This window comes from Salmo salar, chromosome 14 (genome assembly GCF_965601325.2).
Source record: "Salmo salar chromosome 14, fSalSal1, whole genome shotgun sequence".
In the NCBI taxonomy this organism is placed as follows: Eukaryota; Metazoa; Chordata; class Actinopteri; order Salmoniformes; family Salmonidae; genus Salmo; species Salmo salar.
In genome coordinates this window covers 82,257,381-82,271,403 of record NC_138304.1, presented here as the reverse complement: position 1 = coordinate 82,271,403, position 14,023 = coordinate 82,257,381, and the positions used below count along the sequence as shown (strand labels likewise).

The window sequence follows — 14,023 nt, the reverse complement described above, 5'->3', positions numbered from 1 at the left end:
TTCTCTTCTCACTCTCTCTCATTGTCGAACTGTTCTATAGTTTAATATGTTTCTTGTTTGTCTTTGTCTACATGTTTATATATGTTTACAACAAGCAAGGGGAAGATATCAGAATAGAGACATTGGGGAATAATAACATATTGTACGGGATACATTTGTATTGTAGTGAAGCCGTCTCTATAGTAATGGAAGGTCTCTTTCATGATCATGTGAAATGTCAGTTGCTCTGGAAATGCTGGGATGTGTGTTTCAATGATGTTAAAGGTAATTATGATGCAACTATGACGGTGATACGATATGGATTACAATTATCATCATTAATATTAAGACTATACGCACTACATGTTACACACATAGACACTCAACCATGCAAATTGGCAGAGTTATTATTTATTTGGACAGCATACATTATAGTCTTACTCTTATACAGACATCGTACACACTCTCACTAAATCACATCCAATATCATACACATCAACCTACTCAGATTTACTACACAGATAATATCTTGTCTCATTTTCTAACATCTGTGGCATTGGCTCACCGGCAAACAGGCAAGGGAATAAAACATATATTGCTACAACCTATTTTTTTAATTCTACATTTCAGACATTTGAAGCTCTTGTTTTGACCGTCATAATACCACTGATGGCAGTAACTTCACAAGCACTAATTATGGTCAATTTAGACTGAGAATATTATCTAGTTATGGTAAGGGCTGAAATAAGTATAGCCAGTTACAACTGTAACGGTTTAGCAGATTATAAAAAAAGATCAGTCTACGTGGCTAAAAGAAAAGGAATATAACATATACGGTTTACAGGAAACTCACTCTACATCCTTAGATGAATTTGTGTGGAAAAAGGAATTGGTTGGTGAAATAATTTTCTGTCATGGACAAAGGAACTCAAACATTTCAATCTGAATGTGCAAATAGTTAAGAATGATTCGCAAGGAAGGTGGATTTTTTTAAATATGAAAGTGGACGAAAAAGAGATTTGGCTCATTAATCGAATTGGTCCAAAGCAAGATGATCCATACTTCTTTGAAAATATTTCTACCAGTTTCTTGAATTTACAGGCAACAAATTATCAAATCATTATGGTAGGAGACTATAACACAGTGTTAAGTACCTCAATGGACCGTAAAGGAAATCACTCTACAAACTATCATCACCGTGCCCTTAAGGAAATCACAAATATTATGGACACATTAGAAATAGTGGATATTTGGAGACTAAAAAACCCCGACCTAGTGAGATATACATGGAGGAGACTTAATCAAGCTTGTCGTCTTGACTACTTTCTTGTCTCTTTCTCTCTTGCATCAAAGGTTAAAGTTTTAATATTAGACAGAATGCGATCGGATCGTCATCAAATTGGCATTCACATAACTCTTATAGATTTTCCACGTGGACGGAGATATTGGAAATTTAATCAAAGTTTACTGGAGGACAACTTATTTTTAACTAAGACAAAATCATTTATATCTGAATTTTTCCAGTATAATATAGGAACAGCAAATCCACTTATTGTTTGGGATACTTTTAAATGTACCTTCAGAGGTTATTCAATTCAATATTCATCAATACTAAAAAAGCAGTTTCTGGCTAAAGAAACAAGACTAAAATGAACTAATAGTACAGGTAGATAGCAATAAAAACGATACTACAGAGATACAAAATAAGTTAGAGGAAAAACAAAAAGAACTTGAGGAACTTATTCAAGAACAATCTAATGTAATCTATTACAAAAATAAAGCAAACTGGATGGAATATGGAGAGAAATGCACCAAATTCTTCCTGAATCTCCAACACAGGAACGCTAACAAAAATAATTAGCAGAAACTAATTAATTAAGACGGAGTCATCTATGATTTCCCGAATGTTATTTTAAGAGGAAGGTAATTATTTTAGGCAGATGTTCTCTCTTCCGTCTCATCCTCTCCCACTGAAGGAAGATTACGGTTAGGAATTCTTTCCAAATAATATAGAAAATTAACAAATGTACAGAAAGTTCAGTGCGAAGGCCAAATTACAGAGGAAGAACTTTTTGAGGCTATTAAATCCTTTCAGTCTAGAAAAATCCCAGTGCTTGATGGCATACCGGTAGAGGTACAGTTAAAGTCGGAAGTTTGCATACACTTTGGTTGGAGTCATTTAAAACTCGTTTTTCAATCACTCCACAAATTTCTTGGTTACAAACTATAGTTTTGGCAAGTGAGTTAGGACATCTACTTTGTGCAAGACACAAGTAATTTTTCCAACAATTGTTTACAGACAGATTATTTCACTTATAATTCACTGTATCACAATTCCAGTGGGTCAGAAGTTTACATACACTAAGTTGACTGTGCCTTTAAACAGCTTGGAAAATTATGTAATGGTTTTAGAAGCTTCTGATAGGCTAATTGACATCATTTGAGGCAGTTGGAGGTGTGCCTGTGGATGTATTTAAAGGTCTACCATCAAACTCAGTGCCTCTTTGCTTGACATCATGGGAAAATCAAAAGAAATCAGCCAAGACCTCAGAAAAAAAATTGTAGACTTCCACAAGTCTGGTTAATCCTTGGGAGCAATTTCCAAATGCCTGAAGGTACTACGTTCATCTGTACAAACAATAGCACGCAAGTATAAACACCATGGGACCACGCAGCCGTCATACCGCTCAGGAAGGAGACGCGTTCTGTCTCCTAGAGATGAACGTACTTTGGTGCAAAAAGAGAAAATCAATCCCAGAACAACAGCGAAGGACCTTGTGAAGATGCTGGAGGAAACTGGTACAAAAGTATCTATATCCACAGTAAAACGAGTCCTATATCGACATAACCTGAAAGGCCGCTCAGCAAGGAAGAAACCGCCATAAAAAAGCCAGACTACGGTTTGCAACTGCACATGGGGACAAAGATCCTCTGGTCTGATGAAACAAAAATAGAACTGTTTGGCCATAATGACCATCGTTATGTTTGGAGGAAAAATGGGGATGCTTGCAAGCCGAAGAACACCATCTCAACCGTGATGGACGGGGGTGGCAGCATCATGTTGTGGGGGTGCTTTGCTGCAGGTGGGACTGGTGCACTTCACAAAATAGATGGCATCATGAGGCAGGACAATTATGTGGATATATTGATGCAACATCTCAAGACATCAGTCAGGAAGTGAAAGCTTGGTTGCAAAGGAGTCTTCCAAATGGACAATGACCCCAAGCATACTTCCAAAGTTGTATCAAAATGGCTTAAGGACAATAAAGTCAAGGTATTGGAGTGGCCATCACAAAACCCTGACCTCAATTCTATAGAAAATTTGTGGGCAAAACTGAAAAAGCGTGTGCGAGCAAGGAGGCCTACACACCTGACTCAGTTACACCAGCTCTGTCAGGAGGAATGGCCAAAATTCACCCAACTTATTGTGGGAAGCTTGTGGAAGGCTACCTGAAATGTTTGACCGAAGTTAAACAATTTAAAGGCAATGCTATCAAATACTAATTGAGTGTATGTAAACTTCTGACCCACTGGGAATGTGATGAAAGAAATAAAAGCTGAAATAAATAATTCTCTCTACTATTATTCTGACATTTCACATTCTTAAAATAAAGTGGTGATCCTAACTGGCATAAGACAGGGAATCTTTACTTGGATTAAATGTCAGCAATTGTGAAAAACTGAGTTTAAATGTATTTGGCTAAGGTGTATGTAAACTTCTGACTTCAACTGTATATCAAGCCTTTTCTGATATACTAAAAGCTCCATTGATAGCTTGTTTTAACTACTCCTATAGAAATGGTAGTCTGTCAGGTACTCATCAGGAAGGTCTGATTTTTCTCTTATTAAAACAAGACACAGATGGCAAATATAAAGATCCAGTCTAAAAAAACTGGAGGCCCCTTACACTTCAGTGATGTGATGCAAAAATACTAGCGAAATGCATAGCACTCAGAATTAAAAGGGTTTTACCAGGTATTGTTCATCCTGATCAGACAGGTTTTTTACATGGACGATACATTGGAGATAATATACGACAACTACTAGAAATAATAGAACATCATGAAACATAAGAAGCCAGGAATGTTATTTTATAGCGGATTTTGAAAAGTCATTTGATAAAGTAAGACTGGATTTGATTTATAAATGCCTGGATTTCTTTTCAATTTCGGTAATTCTCTTATAAAAAGGGTAAAGTAACGTATAGCAACCCCAGGTGTAAAATAGTAAATAGCGGCTGCTTCTCCCAGAGTTTTGAATTGTTAAGAGGAGTTAAGGATGTTGGCTGTCACCATATCTATTAAGATCAGATCCAATAACAACATTAGAGGATTAGAAATCCAAGGCTTAAAAACAAAGGTGTCCATGTATGCCGATGACTCTAGTTTTATATTAAGTCCGCAAGCTAGATCCATGCAATGTCTCATTGAAGATCTAGATGACTTTTCTGGACTCTCTGGACTAAAACCTAATTATGATTAGTGTACAATATTACATATTGGATCATTAAAAAAATGGAACTTTTACATTACCCTGCAGTTTACCTATACAATGGGCTGACAGTGAAGTAGACATACTTGGTATTCATATCACAAAATATATTAATAAGCTCTCCACAATGAATTTCAATAGAAAACAAAAAATAGACAAGATCTTGTAACCATGGAGAGGTAAATACCTGTCTGTTTATGGAAAAATTGCCCTGATTAATTCCTTAGTCATATCTCAGTTTACTCACTTACTTGTGGTGCTGCCTACTCCTGATTTGTTTTTCAAATCATATGAGCAAAAAATATTTTGCTTTATCTGGGACTCTAAACCAGACAAAATAAAGCATGTCTATCTATATAATGAATATGAATTGGGTGGGTTGAGATGGTTAAATATAAAAGCACTAAACCTCTCTAAAAGCTTCACTCATTCAAAAGTTTTACTTGAACCCTACATGGTTCTCCAGTAGATTACTAAGAAACGCTCATCCATTGTTTAAAAATGGCCTTTTTGCCTTTGTGCAGATTGCCGTGTCTCATTTTCTCTCTTTTTCACCAAGCATTGCAGAGCTGGCTACAATTTAAATTTCATCCCCCTGAAAAGATAGAACAAATATTATGGCTGAACTCAAATGTGCTGGTTGATAAAATACCTATATTTATTGAAAAGATGTTTGAGAAGGGTATTTTGTTCTTAACTCTACCATTACAATTTACAATATAATTTATCAGAATTGTACGGGAAGGTCTGCTCAATCCAAGAGTACAACCAATTGATTACAGCATTACCACAAAAATGGAGGCGGCAGGTGGCAGGAGGAGGAGATGGGGAACTGGTCTTTCTGCTCAATATAAAGGATCAAAACTGTCAGAGGAATAAAATAGCATAAATAGGAATGTATAACATTTGAGGACCAGTATGTTGACAACTGTGCCATACAGATTGCAAAATAGTTGGGAAGAGATTTTTGATGTACCGATTCCATGGTACAGGGTGTATGAGTTGATATATAAAACGATGCAAGATTCAAGACTTTGTGTTTTTCAGTTAAAATTATTATATAGAATTCTTGCCATCAACAAAATGTTGAATATTTGGGGCATAAATTCATCAAAGCTCTGCAGATTTTGTTGTGAGGATACAGAATCAATAGACCATTTATTTTGGTATTGCCCTCAGGTAGCCTGTTTCTGGTCTCTGGTTCAGGAATAACTGAAAAGGCATAACATTGATCTAAAATTGACCCTAGAAATAGTACTGTTAGGAGATCTGGAGAGACCGGGTCAATTACTAATATACTAATACTCTTTGTAAAAGTATTTATCTTCAACTTGCAATCTGTGGATTCTATTCGATTAGATACATTTGAAATTGTATGTTAAACATCACAGCATAGTTGGAAGGAAAGCAATTTTTTGTCAATTAAAATAACATCAAATTGAGCATAAAGTCCTTAACTGGCAGCTTCATTAAATAGTACCCGCAAAACACCAATCTCAACGTCAACAGTGAAGAGGAGACACTGGGATGCTGACCTTCTTGGCAGAGTTCCTCTGTCCAGTGTCTGTGTTCTTTTGCCTATCTTAATGTTTTCATTTTATTGGCCAGACTGAGATGTGACTTTTTCTTTGCAACTTTCTTTGACAGAGGAACTCTGCCTAGAAGGCCTGCATCTAGGAGTCTCCTCTTCACTGTTGACGTTGAGACTGGTGTTTTGCGGGTATTATTTAATGATGCTGCCAGTTGAGGACTTGTGAGGTGTCTGTTTCTCAAACTAGACACTCTAATGTACTTGTCTTCTTGCTCAGTTGTGCACCGGGGCCTCCCACTCCTCTTTCTATTCTGGTTAGAGCCAGTTTGCGCTGTTCTGTGAAGGGAGTAGTACACAGCGTTGTTCGAGATCTTCAGTTTCTTGGCAATTTCTCACATAGAATAGCCTTCATTTCTCAGAACAAGAATAGACTGACGAGTTTCAGAAGAAAGTTCTTTGTTTCTAGCCATTTTGAGCCTGTAATCAAACCCACAAATGCTGATGCTCCAGATACTCAACTAGTCTAAAGAAGGACAGTTTTATTGCTTCTTTAATCAGGACAACAGTTTTCAGCTGTGCTAACATAATTGCAAAAGGGTTTTCTAATGATCAATTAACCTTTTAAAATGATAGACTTGGATTAGCTAACACAACGTGCCATTTGAACACAGGAGTGATAGTTGCTGATAATGGGCCTCTGTACGCCTATGTAGATATTCCATAAAAAATCAGCCGTTTCCAGCTACAATAGTCATTTACAACATTAACAATGTCTACACTGTATTTCTGATCAATTTGATGTTATTTTAATGGACAAAAAAAACAAGGACATTTCTAAGTGACCCCAAACTTTTAAACGGTAGTGTATGTTGCGTAGAAATCCGAAGAGAGTAGCCAGCAGAGAGAGGTGGGATGGGCTGAGGGTTGGGATGTGGGAGTGGAGTTGACTTTTCTTTTTTCTTGGGGGGCGGGGTGACTGGGTCTCGGATGGTGGAGGGACAACTATGTGGAACTGTGGGGAGATCTTGGAGTGTTTGCGTCCCTGTCTTTTTTGGCCTTGTGGGAGATCTGTTGACATGCCCGTGAGCAGGGCGTTGACCCTGGATGCTTCTGTGGGTCGCTCTGGATGGGAGTCTGTTGGATGACTGGTGTGGTGTAGTTGTTGAGCGGCTTCACTGCAAGTATATTGTATGTTTTGGATATTCAAAAATAAATAAACACTGTTTAAACACTCACTGAACTGCACTTTTTACCCATGTCTTCACCCCCAGGTGGTAAACACTCGTCTGAATGCACTCTGATCCTGACTGAGGGAGACTCAGCCAAGTCCCTGGCCGTCTCCGGGCTCGGCGTCATTGGGCGAGATCGCTATGGTGTCTTCCCACTAAGAGGAAAGATCCTGAATGTACGAGAGGCCACACACAAACAGGTGAGTGTCTAGAGAGCCGTTAGGTTGGTCTGGGAGAGTGTATGGGTGATTACAATCTAAATGATTCAAGTAGCTATCAGACGTACACCACAATAATAAATGATCTTGTAAAGAGATAAATACTGAAGGGATTTACGTCAATTATTTCCCAAATGTGGGGCAATAACCATTCAGATCAACTGAAAAGGAAATTGAGATCAACTGAAGCCAAACTCCACCAGAGCTAGGGTGGCCCACCCTGCCTATGTTATGTTAGGGGAAACACTGACACAATCAATTTTTCTCTTTCCCACCAGATCATGGAGAATGCAGAGATCAACAACATCATCAAGATCGTGGGTCTGCAGTACAAGAAGAGCTACGACGACCCAGAGTCTCTGAGATCCCTACGCTACGGCAAGATCATGATCATGACCGATCAGGTTCTAACACTTAATCAATCCTACCAACGCCGGACGTCTACAATTGACCGATGTCTTGTGATTTTCATCATCAATAATTGTAACAACAATGAGCGTAAAGAGCCTTGTTTTGTTGAAGCTACACTCTAAGGTTACTCTGAAATGGCATGATATTCCCTATATAGTATGGTGTAATGCACCAAAAGTAGTGCACTACATATGGAATAGGGTATCCTTTTGGATGCACCCCTGGGTCATAACAATCCATACTAATAGTTTGTGTTGATGATCTGCTGACAGGATCAGGATGGCTCCCATATCAAGGGTTTGCTCATCAACTTCTTCCATCACAACTGGCCATCCCTGCTCAAACACACCTTCCTGGAGGAGTTCATCACGCCCATCGTTAAGGTAAGACTCACACAGGTAATAGCAGGGGTCCTGGACTATTACACACATTCTATACAGTCAAAGTAAGATTCATATATTGGATCAGCCGGTCCCAATTTTCTCCCTACCACTTCCACCTGGCTTGAAAATGTCAAAGTTTGCAAATCTACTCCGGCTGAAACCTCCATCATAGGACAAGGACTACATGACACAGTCGTGACCGCTGATTTCAGCTTATGGCAACTAACTTTAAACTGTTATAAAACACAAACAATGTTTAGATTGGCTTAAAGCTAGCAAGCATGGTTCTAATGCTGCTTTTAACCCTTTCCTGCAGGTGAACAAGAATAACCAGGAGCATGCTTTCTACAGCATTCCAGAGTTTGACCAATGGAAGAAACAGACAGTCAACTTTAAAACCTGGCATATAAAGTACTACAAAGGTTTGTTCATCACATGTGGATACTCCTCCAAACTAACCATTATTGTTAGAAGCTATTCTGTTTCACACTACTGAGGCAAATCGAGCCAAGCTCTACTGTGCTGGCCTGAATATACGCCCACCATAGTTGCTGGAGCATGCTGGAAAGGACAATGTGGGGAAAAATACCTGAGCCAGCCAGCACAGTTTGGGTTGCCACGGTAAAAATACCTGAGCCAGCCAGCACAGTTTGGGTTGCCACGGTAAGGTGAAAAAATACCTGAGCCAGCCAGCACAGTTTGGGTTGCCACGGTAAAAATACCTGAGCCAGCCAGCACAGTTTGGGTTGCCACGGTAAAAATACCTGAGCCAGCCAGCACAGTTTGGGTTGCCACGGTAAAAATACCTGAGCCAGCCAGCACAGTTTGGGTTGCCACGGTAAAAATACCTGAGCCAGCCAGCACAGTTTGGGTTGCCACGGTAAAAATACCTGAGCCAGCCAGCACAGTTTGGGTTGCCACGGTAAAAATACCTGAGCCAGCCAGCACAGTTTGGGTTGCCACGGTAAGGTGAAAAAATACCTGAGCCAGCCAGCACAGTTTGGGTTGCCACGGTAAGGTGAAAAAATACCTGAGCTAGCCAGCACAGTTTGGGTTGCCACGGTAAGGTGAAAAAATACCTGAGCCAGCCAGCACAGTTTGGGTTGCCACGGTAAGGTGAAAAAATACCTGAGCCAGCTAGCACAGTTTGGGTTGCCACGGTAAGGTGAAAAAATACCTGAGCCAGCCAGCACAGTTTGGGTTGCCACGGTAAAAATACCTGAGCCAGCCAGCACAGTTTGGGTTGCCACGGTAAAAATACCTGAGCCAGCCAGCACAGTTTGGGTTGCCACGGTAAAAATACCTGAGCCAGCCAGCACAGTTTGGGTTGCCACGGTAAAAATACCTGAGCCAGCCAGCACAGTTTGGGTTGCCACGGTAAAAATACCTGAGCCAGCCAGCACAGTTTGGGTTGCCACGGTAAAAATACCTGAGCCAGCCAGCACAGTTTGGGTTGCCACGGTAAAAATACCTGAGCCAGCCAGCACAGTTTGGGTTGCCACGGTAAGGTGAAAAAATACCTGAGCCAGCCAGCACAGTTTGGGTTGCCACGGTAAGGTGAAAAAATACCTGAGCCAGCCAGCACAGTTTGGGTTGCCACGGTAAGGTGAAAAAATACCTGAGCCAGCCAGCACAGTTTGGGTTGCCACGGTAAGGTGAAAAAATACCTGAGCCAGCCAGCACAGTTTGGGTTGCCACAGTAAGGTGAAAAAATACCTGAGCCAGCCAGCACAGTTTGGGTTGCCACGGTAAGGTGAAAAAATACCTGAGCCAGCCAGCACAGTTTGGGTTGCCACGGTAAAAATACCTGAGCCAGCCAGCACAGTTTGGGTTGCCACGGTAAAAATACCTGAGCCAGCCAGCACAGTTTGGGTTGCCACGGTAAAAATACCTGAGCCAGCCAGCACAGTTTGGGTTGCCACGGTAAAAATACCTGAGCCAGCCAGCACAGTTTGGGTTGCCACGGTAAAAATACCTGAGCCAGCCAGCACAGTTTGGGTTGCCACGGTAAGGTGAAAAAATACCTGAGCCAGCCAGCACAGTTTGGGTTGCCACGGTAAGGTGAAAAAATACCTGAGCCAGCCAGCACAGTTTGGGTTGCCACGGTAAGGTGAAAAAATACCTGAGCCAGCCAGCACAGTTTGGGTTGCCACGGTAAGGTGAAAAAATACCTGAGCCAGCCAGCACAGTTTGGGTTGCCACGGTAAGGTGAAAAAATACCTGAGCCAGCCAGCACAGTTTGGGTTGCCACGGTAAGGTGAAAAAATACCTGAGCCAGCCAGCACAGTTTGGGTTGCCACGGTAAGGTGAAAAAATACCTGAGCCAGCCAGCACAGTTTGGGTTGCCACGGTAAGGTGAAAAAATACCTGAGCCAGCCAGCACAGTTTGGGTTGCCACGGTAAAAATACCTGAGCCAGCCAGCACAGTTTGGGTTGCCACGGTAAAAATACCTGAGCCAGCCAGCACAGTTTGGGTTGCCACGGTAAAAATACCTGAGCCAGCCAGCACAGTTTGGGTTGCCACGGTAAAAATACCTGAGCCAGCCAGCACAGTTTGGGTTGCCACGGTAAAAATACCTGAGCCAGCCAGCACAGTTTGGGTTGCCACGGTAAAAATACCTGAGCCAGCCAGCACAGTTTGGGTTGCCACGGTAAAAATACCTGAGCCAGCCAGCACAGTTTGGGTTGCCACGGTAAAAATACCTGAGCCAGCCAGCACAGTTTGGGTTGCCACGGTAAAAATACCTGAGCCAGCCAGCACAGTTTGGGTTGCCACGGTAAAAATACCTGAGCCAGCCAGCACAGTTTGGGTTGCCACGGTAAAAATACCTGAGCCAGCCAGCACAGTTTGGGTTGCCACGGTAAAAATACCTGAGCCAGCCAGCACAGTTTGGGTTGCCACGGTAAAAATACCTGAGCCAGCCAGCACAGTTTGGGTTGCCACGGTAAGGTGAAAAAATACCTGAGCCAGCCAGCACAGTTTGGGTTGCCACGGTAAGGTGAAAAAATACCTGAGCCAGCCAGCACAGTTTGGGTTGCCACGGTAAGGTGAAAAAATACCTGAGCCAGCCAGCACAGTTTGGGTTGCCACGGTAAGGTGAAAAAATACCTGAGCCAGCCAGCACAGTTTGGGTTGCCACGGTAAGGTGAAAAAATACCTGAGCCAGCCAGCACAGTTTGGGTTGCCACGGTAAAAATACCTGAGCCAGCCAGCACAGTTTGGGTTGCCACGGTAAAAATACCTGAGCCAGCCAGCACAGTTTGGGTTGCCACGGTAAAAATACCTGAGCCAGCCAGCACAGTTTGGGTTGCCACGGTAAAAATACCTGAGCCAGCCAGCACAGTTTGGGTTGCCACGGTAAAAATACCTGAGCCAGCCAGCACAGTTTGGGTTGCCACGGTAAAAATACCTGAGCCAGCCAGCACAGTTTGGGTTGCCACGGTAAAAATACCTGAGCCAGCCAGCACAGTTTGGGTTGCCACGGTAAAAATACCTGAGCCAGCCAGCACAGTTTGGGTTGCCACGGTAAAAATACCTGAGCCAGCCAGCACAGTTTGGGTTGCCACGGTAAAAATACCTGAGCCAGCCAGCACAGTTTGGGTTGCCACGGTAAAAATACCTGAGCCAGCCAGCACAGTTTGGGTTGCCACGGTAAAAATACCTGAGCCAGCCAGCACAGTTTGGGTTGCCACGGTAAAAATACCTGAGCCAGCCAGCACAGTTTGGGTTGCCACGGTAAGGTGAAAAAATACCTGAGCCAGCCAGCACAGTTTGGGTTGCCACGGTAAGGTGAAAAGGGTTTAAGTGTTTGATTGATTGTTTGTGTTCCAGGTTTGGGTACCAGCACAAGCAAGGAGGCCAAGGAGTACTTTGCAGACATGGAGAAACATCGGATCATGTTTAGATACGCCGGGACAGAGGACGATGCTGCCATCACACTGGTGGGTTTAACATGTTTACCACTCTCTCCTTTTCCCTGTCATGGTCTTCTGAACACTGTTTCAGTAAATGTACAGAACAAATGTCTAGAAAAGTTAGAAAATCAATTCTGAAATGGCTAAAACATTTTAGAAAATATATTCCTCAAGCTAGGATTGCTGTGCACACACTTAGTGCTTTCTTCAAACCTTCTATCAACTCACACCTGAGACGTTGTTTTGACTTTGTGATTTGTCAGTGCTCTGCTTGAGAGATCCTTGCCAAATGGAGAGAGGACTGACAGTGATTTCGTTTGACTGACACTAACAGTGATCTATCCATTGCTGTCTGTCTCTAGGCGTTCAGTAAGAAGAAGACTGACGACAGGAAGGAGTGGCTCACTAACTTCATGGAGGACAGGAGACAGAGGAGGATGCACGGCCTGCCAGAGGTGAGTGGGACTGACTGTGTGACCGACTGGGTTCAAATCCGGGTCTCCTGCATGCCAGAAGACTGTTAGCCCGCTTAGCTTAATAAACAAAAGATTTATCCACTTTTTTATGTTATATTGTATTTGTGCATCTCTGAGTGATGTTCTATCAATTCCCGGTGTCATTTCATGTTTTCGTGTGTATCTGAGATAGTCACCATTCAAGTAGGCAGAAATACAGCCAGTATAACAAGTTTTGCATACCTCCTATTGCGTAAGTCTTCAGGTCCCTGCAACGGTTACTCATCACACAAGTGTGCTTCACTGAAACATCTAGGTTCTATCTGCACTGTGAGAGACTGTCCAGATCATTCACATCAGTGCAGATTAAGGAAAGGAGACAAGGAGAGGAATCAACAGACTATTGAGATGCACCCAGTGAGAGACATTTTGATATTGGAGTTTGATTAAAGGAAGAGGATGTAGACTGTTTAGATGTTTGTGTTTTCATACAGGGATCTCTCCACCATGGGAGTTACTTGGACCATGATGTATCACAGCTTGTTTAGAGTCTTTAGCTGGCTCAGATTCACAAGCCTCTGAGGATTTGTGTACAGTCCATGTTACCCAGATATCCTAAGCATTGAAATGGAAATATTTCCTGAAAATCCTCTACTGTCTATCACTGATGTAAAGTAGAAGCTGCTTTCCCCATGTGGATCCCATCAGAGCCAGGTCCAACACCGGTGACATCATTAGAGCGTTGCTTCAATTCTGTTAATTTCTGGCTCATCCTACAGCAATACCTGCACGGAACACAGTTTTGTAAATGACTCTGTTTCCTGTCGGTCGCTGATGCAAAGTAGACACCGCTCTCCCTTGTGGCGCTGATAAGACCATAACAACATCATAGCCCTGATTCAAGTCACTTTACGTTTCATCCTTTTATTGTCCCCATGCAGCAATACCTGTACGGCACGCAGGCGAAACACCTCTCCTACAATGACTTCATCAACAAAGAACTCATCCTCTTCTCCAACTCCGACAACGAGAGATCCATCCCATCCTTGGTGGATGGTACGTATGCATCTCCTGGACTCTGTCTTAGTAGCTTTTGTTGTTGTGTTTGTTGTCAAATGGCTTTGAAGTTTAATAAGGGAACTGAGAAGCCTGGAAACTTGTTTTGAACAGAGTTCTTCACTGTCCTCTTGAATCATTGTTTGTGTGTGAAGTGGTCCCCTATTGATGACGTGTATCTTTTGTTTATTTGAATCCCCATTAGCTGTTTGTTGCAACACCTACTCCTCATGCGGTCCACTTGTGATCCCCTTTTGAAGAGATGTGTGTGTGTGTGGTGTGGTCCCCTTTTGAAGAGATGTGTGTGTGTGTGTGGTGTGGTCCCCTTTTGAAGAGATGTGTGTGTGTGTGGTAT

At 42.1% G+C, this 14,023-nt stretch overlaps 1 protein-coding gene across 2 annotated transcripts in view; it reads left to right on the top strand.

The window, feature by feature from the left end:
* The window catches only part of LOC106570304 (DNA topoisomerase 2-beta), a 52,532-nt gene that overhangs the window by 28,648 nt on the left and 9,861 nt on the right, over positions 1-14,023 (top strand). For both annotated transcript variants that reach the window (XM_014142479.3, XM_014142478.3), the window contains exons 12-18: positions 7,273-7,430; positions 7,727-7,852; positions 8,132-8,242; positions 8,559-8,664; positions 12,075-12,184; positions 12,520-12,612; positions 13,554-13,668. In XM_014142479.3, coding sequence (XP_013997954.1) covers positions 7,273-7,430; positions 7,727-7,852; positions 8,132-8,242; positions 8,559-8,664; positions 12,075-12,184; positions 12,520-12,612; positions 13,554-13,668 — 819 coding nt within the window. The remainder of the gene's footprint in view (positions 1-7,272; positions 7,431-7,726; positions 7,853-8,131; positions 8,243-8,558; positions 8,665-12,074; positions 12,185-12,519; positions 12,613-13,553; positions 13,669-14,023) is intronic.